Source organism: Dromaius novaehollandiae, chromosome 4 (assembly GCF_036370855.1).
Source record: "Dromaius novaehollandiae isolate bDroNov1 chromosome 4, bDroNov1.hap1, whole genome shotgun sequence".
NCBI classification, from domain to species: domain Eukaryota; kingdom Metazoa; phylum Chordata; class Aves; order Casuariiformes; family Dromaiidae; genus Dromaius; species Dromaius novaehollandiae.
Genome location: NC_088101.1, coordinates 60,927,500 through 60,939,732, shown reverse-complemented (window position 1 = coordinate 60,939,732; position 12,233 = coordinate 60,927,500). Strand labels below are relative to the sequence as shown.

Here is a 12,233-nt window from a genome sequence, read left to right as displayed (position 1 = left end):
CGTGGCAAAAATTCCTAACAGTAACTTTCGGATATTCTTAAACAACAAGTTGGCATTTATTAAAGAGTTTGAATTGTTGCCACAAAAATGCCACGATACTTACTGATTTACTTTCTAAAGTTGCTGTTGTCAGCAAATGTTTTGCTACAATCTAGTAATTTTTTTCATGTATACTACAGTATATATTTTAAACTTGCTGGTGTGTGTCAGTTTACCATGAATATAGCCTAGCTATACTCATCTCATGTAATCAAAAGTTTTACTATATTAAAACACAAGAATATATGACCATTCCAACAATAAAACAGACTTGGGCATTAACCAATCCTTCAGGTTGAAGGAATTCTTTAAGACATGTCTCTCTACTTCCCAGTCTTATTTGTATTGTGCACATACTAAAATTTGTCCACCCAGTTGTCACTTGAAAAGTGTACTTAAATGATTTAATGTAAGCTGTTCCTTTTGGAAGTGCAAATAAAACAGTCAAAAACACCAGTTAATGACCATGCTGTATACAGTGTTCACAGTGGTATAACTACCCCCAAAAGCCTCTAGGCTGCTTTTGTTTCTGGATCTTCAGAGGTTAATTTGGAAATGGACAGAGCATTACTTCTTGCTATTAAAATATTATACTTGAGAGAAATATTGCTAGTGAAGTACTGAATCACTAGGAAAAGCTGCTCTTAGACTCAGGTTTGTAACTAGTGAGGACAACCTAATGTATGATTTGAGAGTAAATGATTGTAAGCTGGTTCCTTTATTTCAGCCTCTGTACAGGAATGAATTGGGAAAATACTTGCAGGAGCAGGATTAAACCAAAGACCTTCAGAGGTTCCTTTAAACACAAGTTATTCTCAAAGTCTAGGGGAAAAAATGGAGAGGGAGTTTTGATAGCTTCAAATTAAGAAAGAAAAAGTTGAGAAGTTAAAAGTATTTCAGCTGTATTGAAAAAAACAAAGAACTGCATGTGAACAAAGTATTCCATATCTTTAAGGTAAAGCTACATAAGCTGCTGCTACTACTAACCATCTCAAAGAAAGGAAAGCTACTATGGACAAAGGCTACCACTGATATTATGCCTCCCCCTAAAAACCTAGGAGGAATGCACCAGAGCTACAATTTTAGGAAAGTCCAGAGATAGTGGTATTTGCTGAGAGCAAAGGCTCTTTTTCCTAAAGCATGTTTTTTTTTTCTTTAAATAAATTTAAAAGCAGTGAAAAGTCTAGCTCTATGCTGAAGGAAGGGCTAAAAATTAAAAGGTAAGCTAGAGATTATTCAAGAAGTAAATTAATCTTTCATAAAGTTGCTGAATATGCCATGTCAAATATAAGATGTCTAATGAAGGACTGAGACTGGAACTCAGTCTTTTAGCCTTACAGTAGTCATCTAAAACAGAAAAAATATAAATTCCTAGTCTAATTCTGAGGGTACTTGTACATGATGTTAGTTTTGCAAGCAAAGATTTTAAATGAACTGGTTAGTACTGTCTAACTGTAAAACAATAAATGAAGTAGTAGTTCTTACTCTGACAAAAAAAAAAACGTTCCAGCAAGTCACTTTTCCTTTAAGACATATTTGAAAGACAGGAAAAGGAGCATTTTTTGCATAACATGCAAAAGTAGATCTCCTAGGCTAAATTAGGATTTACTTTTTTACCCAGGAACCCATAACTTAAGACTTACTGAACTTGAAAATACCTGCTCTACTATTTTCATTTTAACAACAGAGCACATGGTAACAGTTCAAGCTTAATGCAACTCTGTAAGATTAACTTAATAACTGGTAAGTTTGGAAGGTACTTTCACAGAAGAATTGGTATTTCATAAGAAAATAATTGGAAGTATCTCAAGGACTGACATGATGGGTAGAAAGAGTTTAGTAGTAAATTCATGACTTCATTTTTCTATACAGGGACTAGCATGGAGTTCTGTATCTAGCAGAATCCACAAATTAAAGCAAAAGCAGCTTGACAACAGAAGCTAATCAGAGAACAACTGAAGACTATTCATGAAAAGGCAGATATACTAGTTTACCAGTATTTGAACTACTAGTGTCTGCCTTTCACAGACAAATTCAAATAATTATAAAAGAGTGGAGATGTTAGTTTCTCTACTCTCACAGGTCTTGAGAGAGCACAAAAGAGGGCTTTACTTGGTAAGCTTTGCAAGAAAGGCAGAAGGTTAAAAAGTGTTCCAGCATGAAGAAAAATAAGGAGTTACAGAGTGGAAAAACTTTCAGAACAGCATTAAAAAAAAAAGGAGGGATAGAAAGGCTATGGATTGCCATTTAGGCTTGAACTGAATTTCCTTAGTCGACGTTCCAAATAGTTTTGCTACAAGATGGATTGTAATCATTAAGAACATAGCAACCTGAATTCAAGGTTTATAGTCTGATTTTTTTTTTTAATACAAGTATTTATAAAGTGAAGTCTTTGCAGCTAAGTAAAGATCAAGAAGGACAAGTCATCATGTAGAAAAGCCTAAAGTAGGGGTACTTCATGAATCATATGCTACCTGTAAGTCTTGTCCTGCAGCACAATCTTTGCAACTTTTTTCCCCCCACCTTATAAAAACAGCAAGTACACAAGCTGAATCCTACAAGTGATTTAAAACAGTCTTTCAGCTGTTAGAGCTACAGTTAAAAACTCTGAAACGCCAGCAGCTGTTGCAGTAAAGCAGCTTAGGTCTGATTTCTTACACTGATGCAGAAAGATTCTTGCATCCTATTATAGTTTAGGCCAACTTTTGGTTAGCATATTGGGGCTGTAACCCCAACTTTAATGCACAGTTTCTGGTACTCATTAAGAGGGAGTTAATGAAGTTTATGATACAGATAGTTTGCAATCTAATGACAGAAATAACCACTTTGTTCTTAATTAACAGACAATCTGAGCACTGAGCCTTTCAAAACTTGTGCTTGTCACATGGCATAGCAGTATTGCTTTTTCTTCTCCCACTGATTTTTTGTGTGCACAGAGATTCCACAATAGAAAGATACACCCCATGCAGGCTTATGAGAAGTTACTAGAAAACAAGGAACCGAGTTTGAGTGGTTGATTCTTCAGCTACAACTACATCACCAGTAGTTGTCTACAAAGCAGCTCTTCCACTCAAAATGATGTGGAAAGCATTGAATGAAAATGCCAATATATTAAAGCAGAAATTTACTTAGTTTGCTCTCAATGTCAGTACACTTCCATAGTCCTTAATGTTATTTTTATTCATATCACTTCCCCCCCCCCCCAAGCATATGCCTTGCCTTAATACAAGCAAGTTTACCTCATTTTTACTTGTTCAGACACATACCAATGTTGAATTCTACTTTGGTCATAATATGCAATTATGAATACTCCTTTCAGCTGATCCAACATGCAGACTTTAGTTAGTTCAGCAATTTCTATACTACTAGTGCTATTGCCAATTCTTCCCTTCCCCCAGAAAAAGCCTGAGAAAGCTGCATCAAACCAAGACACTTCTAGATGTGTGGTATTCTATAAAAGCTTAACACACACTGGAGTATATATCTCTTCTGTTGTAGTATTACTGTAACAAGTCAATGTAAAGAATTTCAGGAATCAATTTCATGTAGCTAAATTGGTCTGAACTCCTGCCCTCCATCTCTGTAGGTACACAGGATACTTGTTCCAGAACTCCAGTGCTGATTCGCACTACATATTTAGAAGAGCCAGCTTCTATTCCAAACCATTTTTCCCAGATTGCACTGGGCTGAGATATTACAAAAATGCATGTAGCTATCTGCAGTTATTTGGCTGCTGTTGTGTCTACCTGAAGACACAAGAACTCAAGCAAATCAAATTCCAGCTTTCCATGTGCATGTGGTAAGAGTTTAACAAAAAATGATTAAAACATGCAATTTTGCATTTACATAATAGCTATCAAACAAATGTTTTTGACATTAGTAATATTTACTCAGTTTTTAAGGCAGAAAAATATTCTTCTGCTTAGCACCTGTTTAGTAACTTAAACTTTCAAAATGAATAATATTTAGGGCTTTTTTTTTTTTTTTTTTTTTTTTTTAAACAGACTGCTATGGAAGAGGAGCATACAGTAGCAGATAAAAATTCAGCTCTTCTCTTAAATGCTAAAGTTATGCTTTGCTGCCCTTTCTGCCAGTAAGGATTTTGCAAAAGGACATGTTCTCACCAAAAGAAAAGGAAAACCAGATCAGTAGGCTCTTAGTTTTTCCTCTTCTACATAAGGAGGAAAACAGTAAATCTCTCCATGAAATCCAGAAGTGTTTAGTCCTGACAATTCACATTAGAGACAATTTACATTGGAAACAAAACAATTTTGACATGATAGATTTATATTTAAGTTTTACTTGTATTAAAAGTAGGAAATAGCATTCCTTGTAACAATTCAGTGTTTACAATGACACAATGAGAAGCAACTACTGCAAAGCAGTTCAGATAACAGTTGTCTTTAATGCATGATCATTTAAACTTGCAGACATTGATCTTCTGTAAATTAACCTCTTTGCAGGCATTTAATAGGAACAATGATACAATTAAACATGTCTACCTCCAGAAAAGAACACTTAGATTTCTGATGTATAAAGCTCAAATACCAAAAATATAAAAATCCTAAAGTAATTTGAAATACATGAGAAGAAAAAGTGCCATTGCAGAAGTTTAATGTTTGTAACTGGAGTACATTGTTACAACACTTTGAAGGATCAGGTGCATTTTTAGGCACTGTTTTGAAGTCTTATTTGCCTGAATATACAGTAGGACTTAAGATACCCAAAACTATTTGTACAAGATAAATTTAAGGCAACCAAGTGCAAAAGCTCAGTGTGCATTTGATATATGTAAACAGAACATTTCATAGTCAAAGTTGTGCAACTATTACAAGTTAATACTATGGACAAACACCAAAACCATTCTGCCTAGAGACACAAATGCAAAGTGTATTTGCACTAATGGAGCCAAAAATTACAAATGCTTGGAAGTATCATTCTAACATAGGCATTACACTGCTTTACTAAATGAGTGCTCAGCTGCTTCCCCCCCTCCCAACATGCAGCCTCCAGTAAGTTTGTTCTGTTCCATTTAGTTACTGTAACAGCCAAAGACAGAGCTCCAAATGTAAAAACAGAATGTACAATACCTATTTGATATGGAATGTGAATGTACAGATATTGGACCTTTAAAAAAAATACAGTACCTAGGATTCCCCATTTTAGCCAGTTTTCAGCATATTGCATAGCAGTAAATTCATCTGCTACCTAAAAACGTTGTTGTTCACCCACATGGAGTTCCTCCTCAATTCTTCTTTCAGTTTTCTTTCATACTGTACAGTGGGTCCACAAGTTTATTGTGCACATGCATTAAACCTTGAGGGGAAAGCAACAATGCCAGCTTTACATCAGTTATAACACTCTCAACAAGTTTTTCCTATCCACATTTTTATTTGTGGAGTTTACTTCATCAAGTACACATTTCAAACAGTTCATCAAAAAATAGACTGGCTATTCAAAGTATTTTCAGAACAGAAGTGATTAAGTTAGACAGCGTTATTCCTGCACCACTCAGAAATACTACTGACATCTTCAGCTTAAACTGATCAGGGATGTGAAAAACATCTCAGACCTCCAGCCTATCTGGTAGCAGACTAGTCAGAGAATGGATTTGGAGTATTGCCAAATGAATTAAGTGCATGATAGAAATTCATCTCTCCCCTTTGTATTAATGTAAAAACTAACGGCAAGGTAAAAATTCCCTTACTCCATAATTTGTAATAAAAAAATTGGATTTATTCATAATATGTTTACAGCATTCTAGCATTGTGGTGTTACTATCTTTATGATTAATGCTATACTTGTGGTCCTAAGCAAGAGAAAATAACTAAAAATATCTAGACTACTAATGCAGCCTCAGAACTTTAGTAATTCAACTGTTTTGTATCTTAGCAGAATTGTTATTTTGGTCATATACAAGTTACCACAGTAAGTAGGGGAGTATTTTATCAGGTACCCTAATTTTGGAGAGTGCTGAGAAGAGATCAAAAAGGTGCAGCATTCTTCTTTATGTTAAAGCTGATTTAGTAAAAATGTTACCTACATCTCTGTATGGCCTTTAGTCACTTTGATGTTTTTAACCTCATGCCATCTTAATGACTAATAGCAGTAACTAATCCATGTTCAGTAATCTGCAAATTGAGAGTCCAGTCTAGCACCAGACTAAAGATTATTTTCTACAATTACACAAATGTAAGTAATACGCAATATTAAAAATAAGGAAGAATATAGAGATTTTCTTAGAAACCCTGAAACTCAAGTTTGACAGTAGGGCACAGCCCAAAGATTATCTGTAGCCAAGAATACACATGATGCATCATGTGGCAAACATACTGTCACTGTAGTAATATTAAATTTAAATATTTAACTATACAATCTAAAGTTATTACTTTAAGTGACTACACCATGCAACACCTGATCCTAATCTGTATATGGTTATTTAAAAATGCAGATATTATTCCTTTTTCCATTGAGTAATACATTTAGCCATACTGAATAGCCAACAGCTAGAACACGCTGAAGAACTCTTCATTTTTTTTCTTTAAGATAATGACTTAGCTTCAGATTTTTGCCTTCAAGGCTTTTTTTTGCACAACATAATAGTACTACTGAAGAGTTTCTCAGATTTCACCAAGCATAAGTATTGCTTTGACATACAAGGGAAAGAAAGTCAGTAGTGTTTCTGAGGAGTTTAACAGGAAGTGGGAAAATAGTATGTAGACATTTGACAGTCACTGATGCAGAAAAAACAGCTGCAGTCACTATTCAAATTAGAACCCATGTTATGAATTTCAAAGCATTCCACTTCCCGCCAGTGTTTTTCTTTTAGAAAAGAAAAGGAGACAATTCCCCACTTTTTTCCTAGAGGCATGAAAAATGCTTACAAGTACTGCCACTGCCATATTTAATAAAGGGTATTTAAATCCTACTGGTCAAAGTGTGTTTTAAGAACAGAGTTAGAAACAAGAGCTGATATTTACAAGGCATATCAGAATCCCTTGGTTGATGGAGGCCAAAAAAAATCCAACATTCTTCAATTCAAAGGAAAAATCTTGCTACCTATTCAACTCAAGTGTTCTTTGAATAAATGTTATGTATATATAGTTTCAGAGAAGCATGCACAGGTATGGAAAAAGCTTTCATGCATTTACTCTTCTCTGCAGACTAATCAATAAATTAAAAGCTAATTAGTTTGGCCTCACTCTCCAAAGTAAATAGAAGTTACCTTTCTCTTTTGATTAAGCAGGTTTAAGTAGATTTGATGATTTCAGCCTCTTCATAGGCTTTCCAAAAGTTATGGATAAGCAGAGAGGAGTAAAAGTTATTCTAGCTATCAGCCAGCATGATGGTTTATTATCTAACAGTATTTGAAGTTTCATACAGTATCTTGATTTTTTTTTTAAATGGTGAGAAATTGTAGTAATCAACTACCATAATTACCAGCCCTTAAGAACTATCTAGCATCTTAAGTCTAACCTGAAGATCAGCATTCAGAAAGAATTCCAAATTTGACTATTGATTTCTCTTCCATCTTAAAATGAAAAAACCTCAAATTGATTTGAGTTAGGAAAACTTACCCATTTAAAGTAAACAATTTCTAAAAATTCTATTCCTCCGTACATATTACAGGGTAATTAAATAAGGTGTGAAAGACTAGCATACATTCACGTACTGTAGCCCTTAACTTTTTTAAAGCAATGTTGAGTATCAGTGTCATACCTAGTAATTCTACATTAGTATTTTTCTATCTTTTCCAAACAAAGCTTGTTTGTATGAATACCATAGGAGGCTTCATTTCATCCAAGTAGTCTAGGTACAAATCTAAACTCGTTGAAGTTTAGCTCTGAAAACAGCAGTAAGTAGTATCTAGTAGTGTGATGCAGGTGAAGACTATCCCTCCCCAATACACAAACAGGGTACTGAAAACTCCAAAACTAAAGCATTACTTAAAAGTACATGACACTAAAAATCTAGTTAATGTCAGATTTTGGAATCTAATGCATCTATGGACACTACTGATACAATACTCTAAGAATAATTTCATAAATAGTCTAGTCTCAGATACCTCAGTAATAGGAAAATTCAAGTGAGAAAGACTGTTGTGATGTAAACAGAATTCTTCCGTTTTCACCTATTATTAGCACAGCAAATGCAGCTCCACTGCCTCAGTGGAGCAAAACTTCCAAGTAGGAATTCTCAATGACTATCAAAAATTCAAAGTTACCTTAAACCTACCTAAATATACCTACTGCAAATATGAAAAGCACAATAGGTGTGCAATGTATTAAAAGCCAGTAGAGATTGTTGTGCAAACTGCATTGTATGCAAGATGTCCTCAACTAACTCCAAAGCCTGCACCACACATCAAGTTTACCAGACAATGCTTTACAAGATATCAAATTGCCAGTAATAACAAAACAAGTCATAACAAAAATATCATGGAATATATCATGATTAATAGATGTATCAAGTTGTCTTTAAGTGAAACACTTTCCAGTGTGTTTAAGACCAGTATTCTAGACACAGACTGCTGCTGTTTTCTAAACATGCAGTTGAAGATTACTCAACTACAATTTCAGATCAGGAGCAAAGGAAAGATCTTATTCAAAGGAGATTTGTCAGGAGTATCAACTGATAGACTCTGACCTCATAGGTAAGGAACACAAGATGTCTCTTAGCATTGTTCCACTCAAGACAGAAGTTAACATTTCATATTTTGAATACAGAACACTATATACTAGCTACCTTAATGTGCTGGAAAACACAGACTTAAAATTTAAAATTTAATTTTCAAATATGGGTAACTGTTCTGATTCAGTGCTCACCTTTAAAGTACTTTACAGTTTTAACTCTTAGTTCTAAAGTAGCATCTTCATCACATACAAAGATAGTGCGAGGGTGCTGCTGGAAAGCAGAAACTGTCCACATATGATTGACCCCTTCTTCAATTGCTTTGTACAGTGCAAAAGCTTTATGTGCACCTGTTATAAGAATCATCACCTGCAAAAGAAAGGTCTCTGTTTACTTTCAATCTCAGTATATATATACACCAGCTAAGGTCTTGAAAACAGATACATGCAACTAAAACTAAATGAGTTCTTACTTCTCTAGCATCCATCACTGTACCCACGCCAACTGTTAGTGCCATAGTTGGTACTTTAGATAAGTCTCCATCAAAGTACTTAGCATTTGCCAAAATGGTGTCCATTGCTAAAGTCTTTAATCTTGTTCTTGAAGACAAACTTGATCCTGGTTCATTGAATGCAATGTGGCCATCTGGACCAATGCCTTTTCAAAGTTAAAAAAAGTAAATCATTCCAGAGCTACAAGTCAACAGGTATCCTCAGACATTGTAAAAGAAAAGGATGAATTCTTTCTTTTTAGTCCCCTACTTTCAATAAAACACACTGAAAACTTATTTCAGAGTACATTATTATTGGAAACTGGACAGCAACCATTCTGTTTTGATATTCATACTGGTTCTTTGTTAGTCTTAGAACTTTCTTGTACTATATTTGAGAATAATTTTTTTTTAGCAAATTTCTAAAAATAGTGACTTCAGATTTAGTGCATTCATTTGAATATTAACCAATCACAGAATATTTTGTCATACCTCCAACAAACAGATCAATCCCCCCAGCTGCTTCAATTTTCTTTTCAAATGCATCACATTCTGCCTGTAGGTCTGGAGCATTTCCATCAAGGATATGAGCATTATTTGGATCTATGTCAATATGTTTGAAGAAATTATTCCACATATAAGAATGATAACTCTCTGGATGATTTCTGGGAAGCCCTGCAACCATTTAAAGTGAAATTAACATATTACAAGATTTATTTAACCAACCTTAATCATTCTAGTCTACATGTAACAAACATGGCATGGAGGACAAAGATTTTTTTAAAACAATCTAACAAATCAAAGTAGTATTTGAAACAACACTGATGAGTTTTTCCCTATTGCTATGCAGCAAGGTAATTGGTTTAATGCATTCACTTCACACAAACATCACAAAGGAGGTAAAATCTTCAAAAGATATGAAGTGACAATACCATGTGACAAAGTACTTCCTGTGAGAGTATTTCAGTTATTTACAAGTATTGAATTTATTTCAGGATCCACTTGGACTAGTTAATAACTCTTTGCATTTTTGAGAATATATAAGACAGACACATGCTTAAGTTACCCAGTGTACCTAAATCTAATGTAGAAGCACAAACATATCAGACCTTGATCTTGTCCTTTATCTAAGTGTTTAACAACTTCAATGAAGAAAGTTTGTGTACCATATTCTCAAATAGTGAACACCACAGCTTACCTACATATTCATCCATATTGAAAGTCTTTACATATTTGAAAGAGAGATCTCCATTCCTGTGATATTCTATTAGCTTCTTGTAGCATCCCAAAGGCGTACTCCCTGTTGAATAAAGTTTTTCTACTGTGCTATATATCCACACGACATTTTCAGAGTGCATTTAAATCTCTTCACAGTCAGATTTTGCTACAATGCTTTTCAACAGAATTAAACTGTCATGTCTCATCTATCGTTATCACAGCTTCTTTTAAAACAAGAATATTTCATATTTAAATTAGAAATATGTTGGGAGTATTACCAAAAATATAATTATTTTGCATGTTCTTACAGAAATTATGTCAGCAATGATGCAAATACATTTTTAGGTTTAGTCAATTACAGACGTTGTGAAGAAAACTTGCCTGTTGGTAGACCAAGTGTGAAATATCTTCCTTGACTTGGCTTGAATTGGATAATACGATTACAGATGTATTTTGCTGCCCATTCACTAGCTTGATCGTAATCTTCAAGGATTACTAGTCGCATTATGGCAGTGAGGGACTTGTACAATAAAATAAACTTAAACCTGGGGAAAAATGTTAAAAGTTTAAAATAAGCACCATATGAATACCTATAAACCTCTTAAATAAGATGAGCTGAACAATCACCTTTTATAGTGATTAGGCATAGCATTAAATGAAAAAAGGATATTTTACTTGCATAAATATATTGTATTCTTGCAGTCCTCGCTCAAACTGCAGCACTGTGGAACAATCAAAAAAGCACCTACAGAATCTAAACAATAAATACCAGCCAGAAGTTACTTATTCAAATTCAAATGTAAAATTTAAGCAATTTGTAAGAAAAATCTAAAACAAGAAGAGAACAAAGCCACATTTTGAATTTTGATCTTTTACAAAGAAAAAGTTACTATCCTTAGAAAAGGAGAACATATTCTGTTTGAAACACAAAACAAACTTCCCCAAGGAAAATGGTAATGCTCGTTAGGGAAGGGGAGAAAAAGGGGGCTCGGGAAGAGGCATTTGAACGACCACGACTTCTCAGCTGGAAACATCTTCGGCATGACGAGACCACAGCGGCCTCAGAGGAGGAGACCCACCGCCGGGCCGTCCCCACCCCCCCCAGGCCCCCGGCGAGCCCCAACGCCCTCACTTCCCCCCACCGCGGCCGCCGCCCCAACGGCCGCCGCCCCAGGCCCTGCGGACACTCCCGCACCACCTTCCCCTCCCGCACCACGTTCTCCCCCCCCCCCCCCCCAAGGAAGTGAGGCTGAGCCCCCTCCCCGGTCGCCGCTCACCCCCGGAGGCTGGCGGCGTCCCAGGCGGCAGCGGGGAAGGGCCGCCAGCCCGCCCGAGCACTCCGCAACGACGAGACCCCCCACCGCTGCCGGCCGGCCAGAAGCGCCCGGCGAGCACCGGAAATAGCCTCGGCAGGAGCGGGTCCGCGCATGCGCGGGGCAGCGGCCGTTAAAAGTGGGCGCGGTTGTTGATGGCGGTTAGGGTTTGGGTGGTGGGGTCGTTGTGAGCTCTCCCTGGAAGGGCAGTGTTTGCTCCGGTACCTGGGAAACTGTGGGGCGGTTGGAGGCTGCTGCTTGCGTTTGCAGTTGTGTCCTTATGGCTCGTGGCAGGGCCTTTAGTCGAGGTCTTTCTTTCAAGGACCTGCTTCTGGGGGAGGAAGAGTTGGGGAAGGTAGTGGGACTCTGCTGAGTGCTGAGATCTTGATGAGAAAAAAACCCTCTTCTGAGCTTAGGCATGTGGTTGAAGCAACTACTAAAGAGATTGCTTTCAGTTATTGCAAAAAAGCAACCCCCCCTACCATGAGCTTCTTTCTCCCCTTCTCTACTTTCTTCTTTAAAAGTGGTCAGACAGTTTTATA

The 12,233-nt window shown here is 36.3% G+C and overlaps 1 protein-coding gene across 2 annotated transcripts; it reads right to left on the bottom strand.

Moving 5' to 3' along the window:
- Nucleotides 1-4,424: 4,424 nt before the first annotated feature.
- On the bottom strand, nt 4,425-11,827 carry GNPDA2 (glucosamine-6-phosphate deaminase 2). Of its 2 annotated transcripts, XM_064511206.1 has the most exons (8): nt 11,656-11,827; nt 11,058-11,132; nt 10,756-10,923; nt 10,359-10,456; nt 9,653-9,835; nt 9,143-9,327; nt 8,865-9,039; nt 4,425-5,355 (listed from the first exon to the last, which is right to left on the bottom strand). In XM_064511206.1, exons 1-8 carry the CDS (start codon nt 11,805-11,807, stop codon nt 5,297-5,299), a joined length of 1,095 nt encoding a protein of 364 aa, XP_064367276.1. In that variant the 5' UTR covers nt 11,808-11,827; the 3' UTR covers nt 4,425-5,296. The 2 variants fall into 2 exon arrangements, with proteins under 2 accessions (XP_064367276.1, XP_064367277.1); XM_064511207.1 differs by lacking the exon at nt 10,359-10,456 and having other exon boundaries at nt 10,760-10,923.
- Nucleotides 11,828-12,233: the final 406 nt, after the last annotated feature.

Coding starts and splice junctions, on each gene's coding strand:
- GNPDA2 (XM_064511206.1), bottom strand. CDS start 11,807: ATGCGCGGACCCGCTCCTGCCGAGGCTATTTCCGGTGCTCGCCGGGCG. Junction 9,836..10,358: donor CAATATGGATGAATATGTAG/GTAAGCTGTGGT, acceptor AAATGGTTGCAG/GGCTTCCCAGAAATCATCCA. Junction 9,040..9,142: donor CAGTGATGGATGCTAGAGAA/GTAAGAACTCAT, acceptor TTTCTTTTGCAG/GTGATGATTCTTATAACAGG.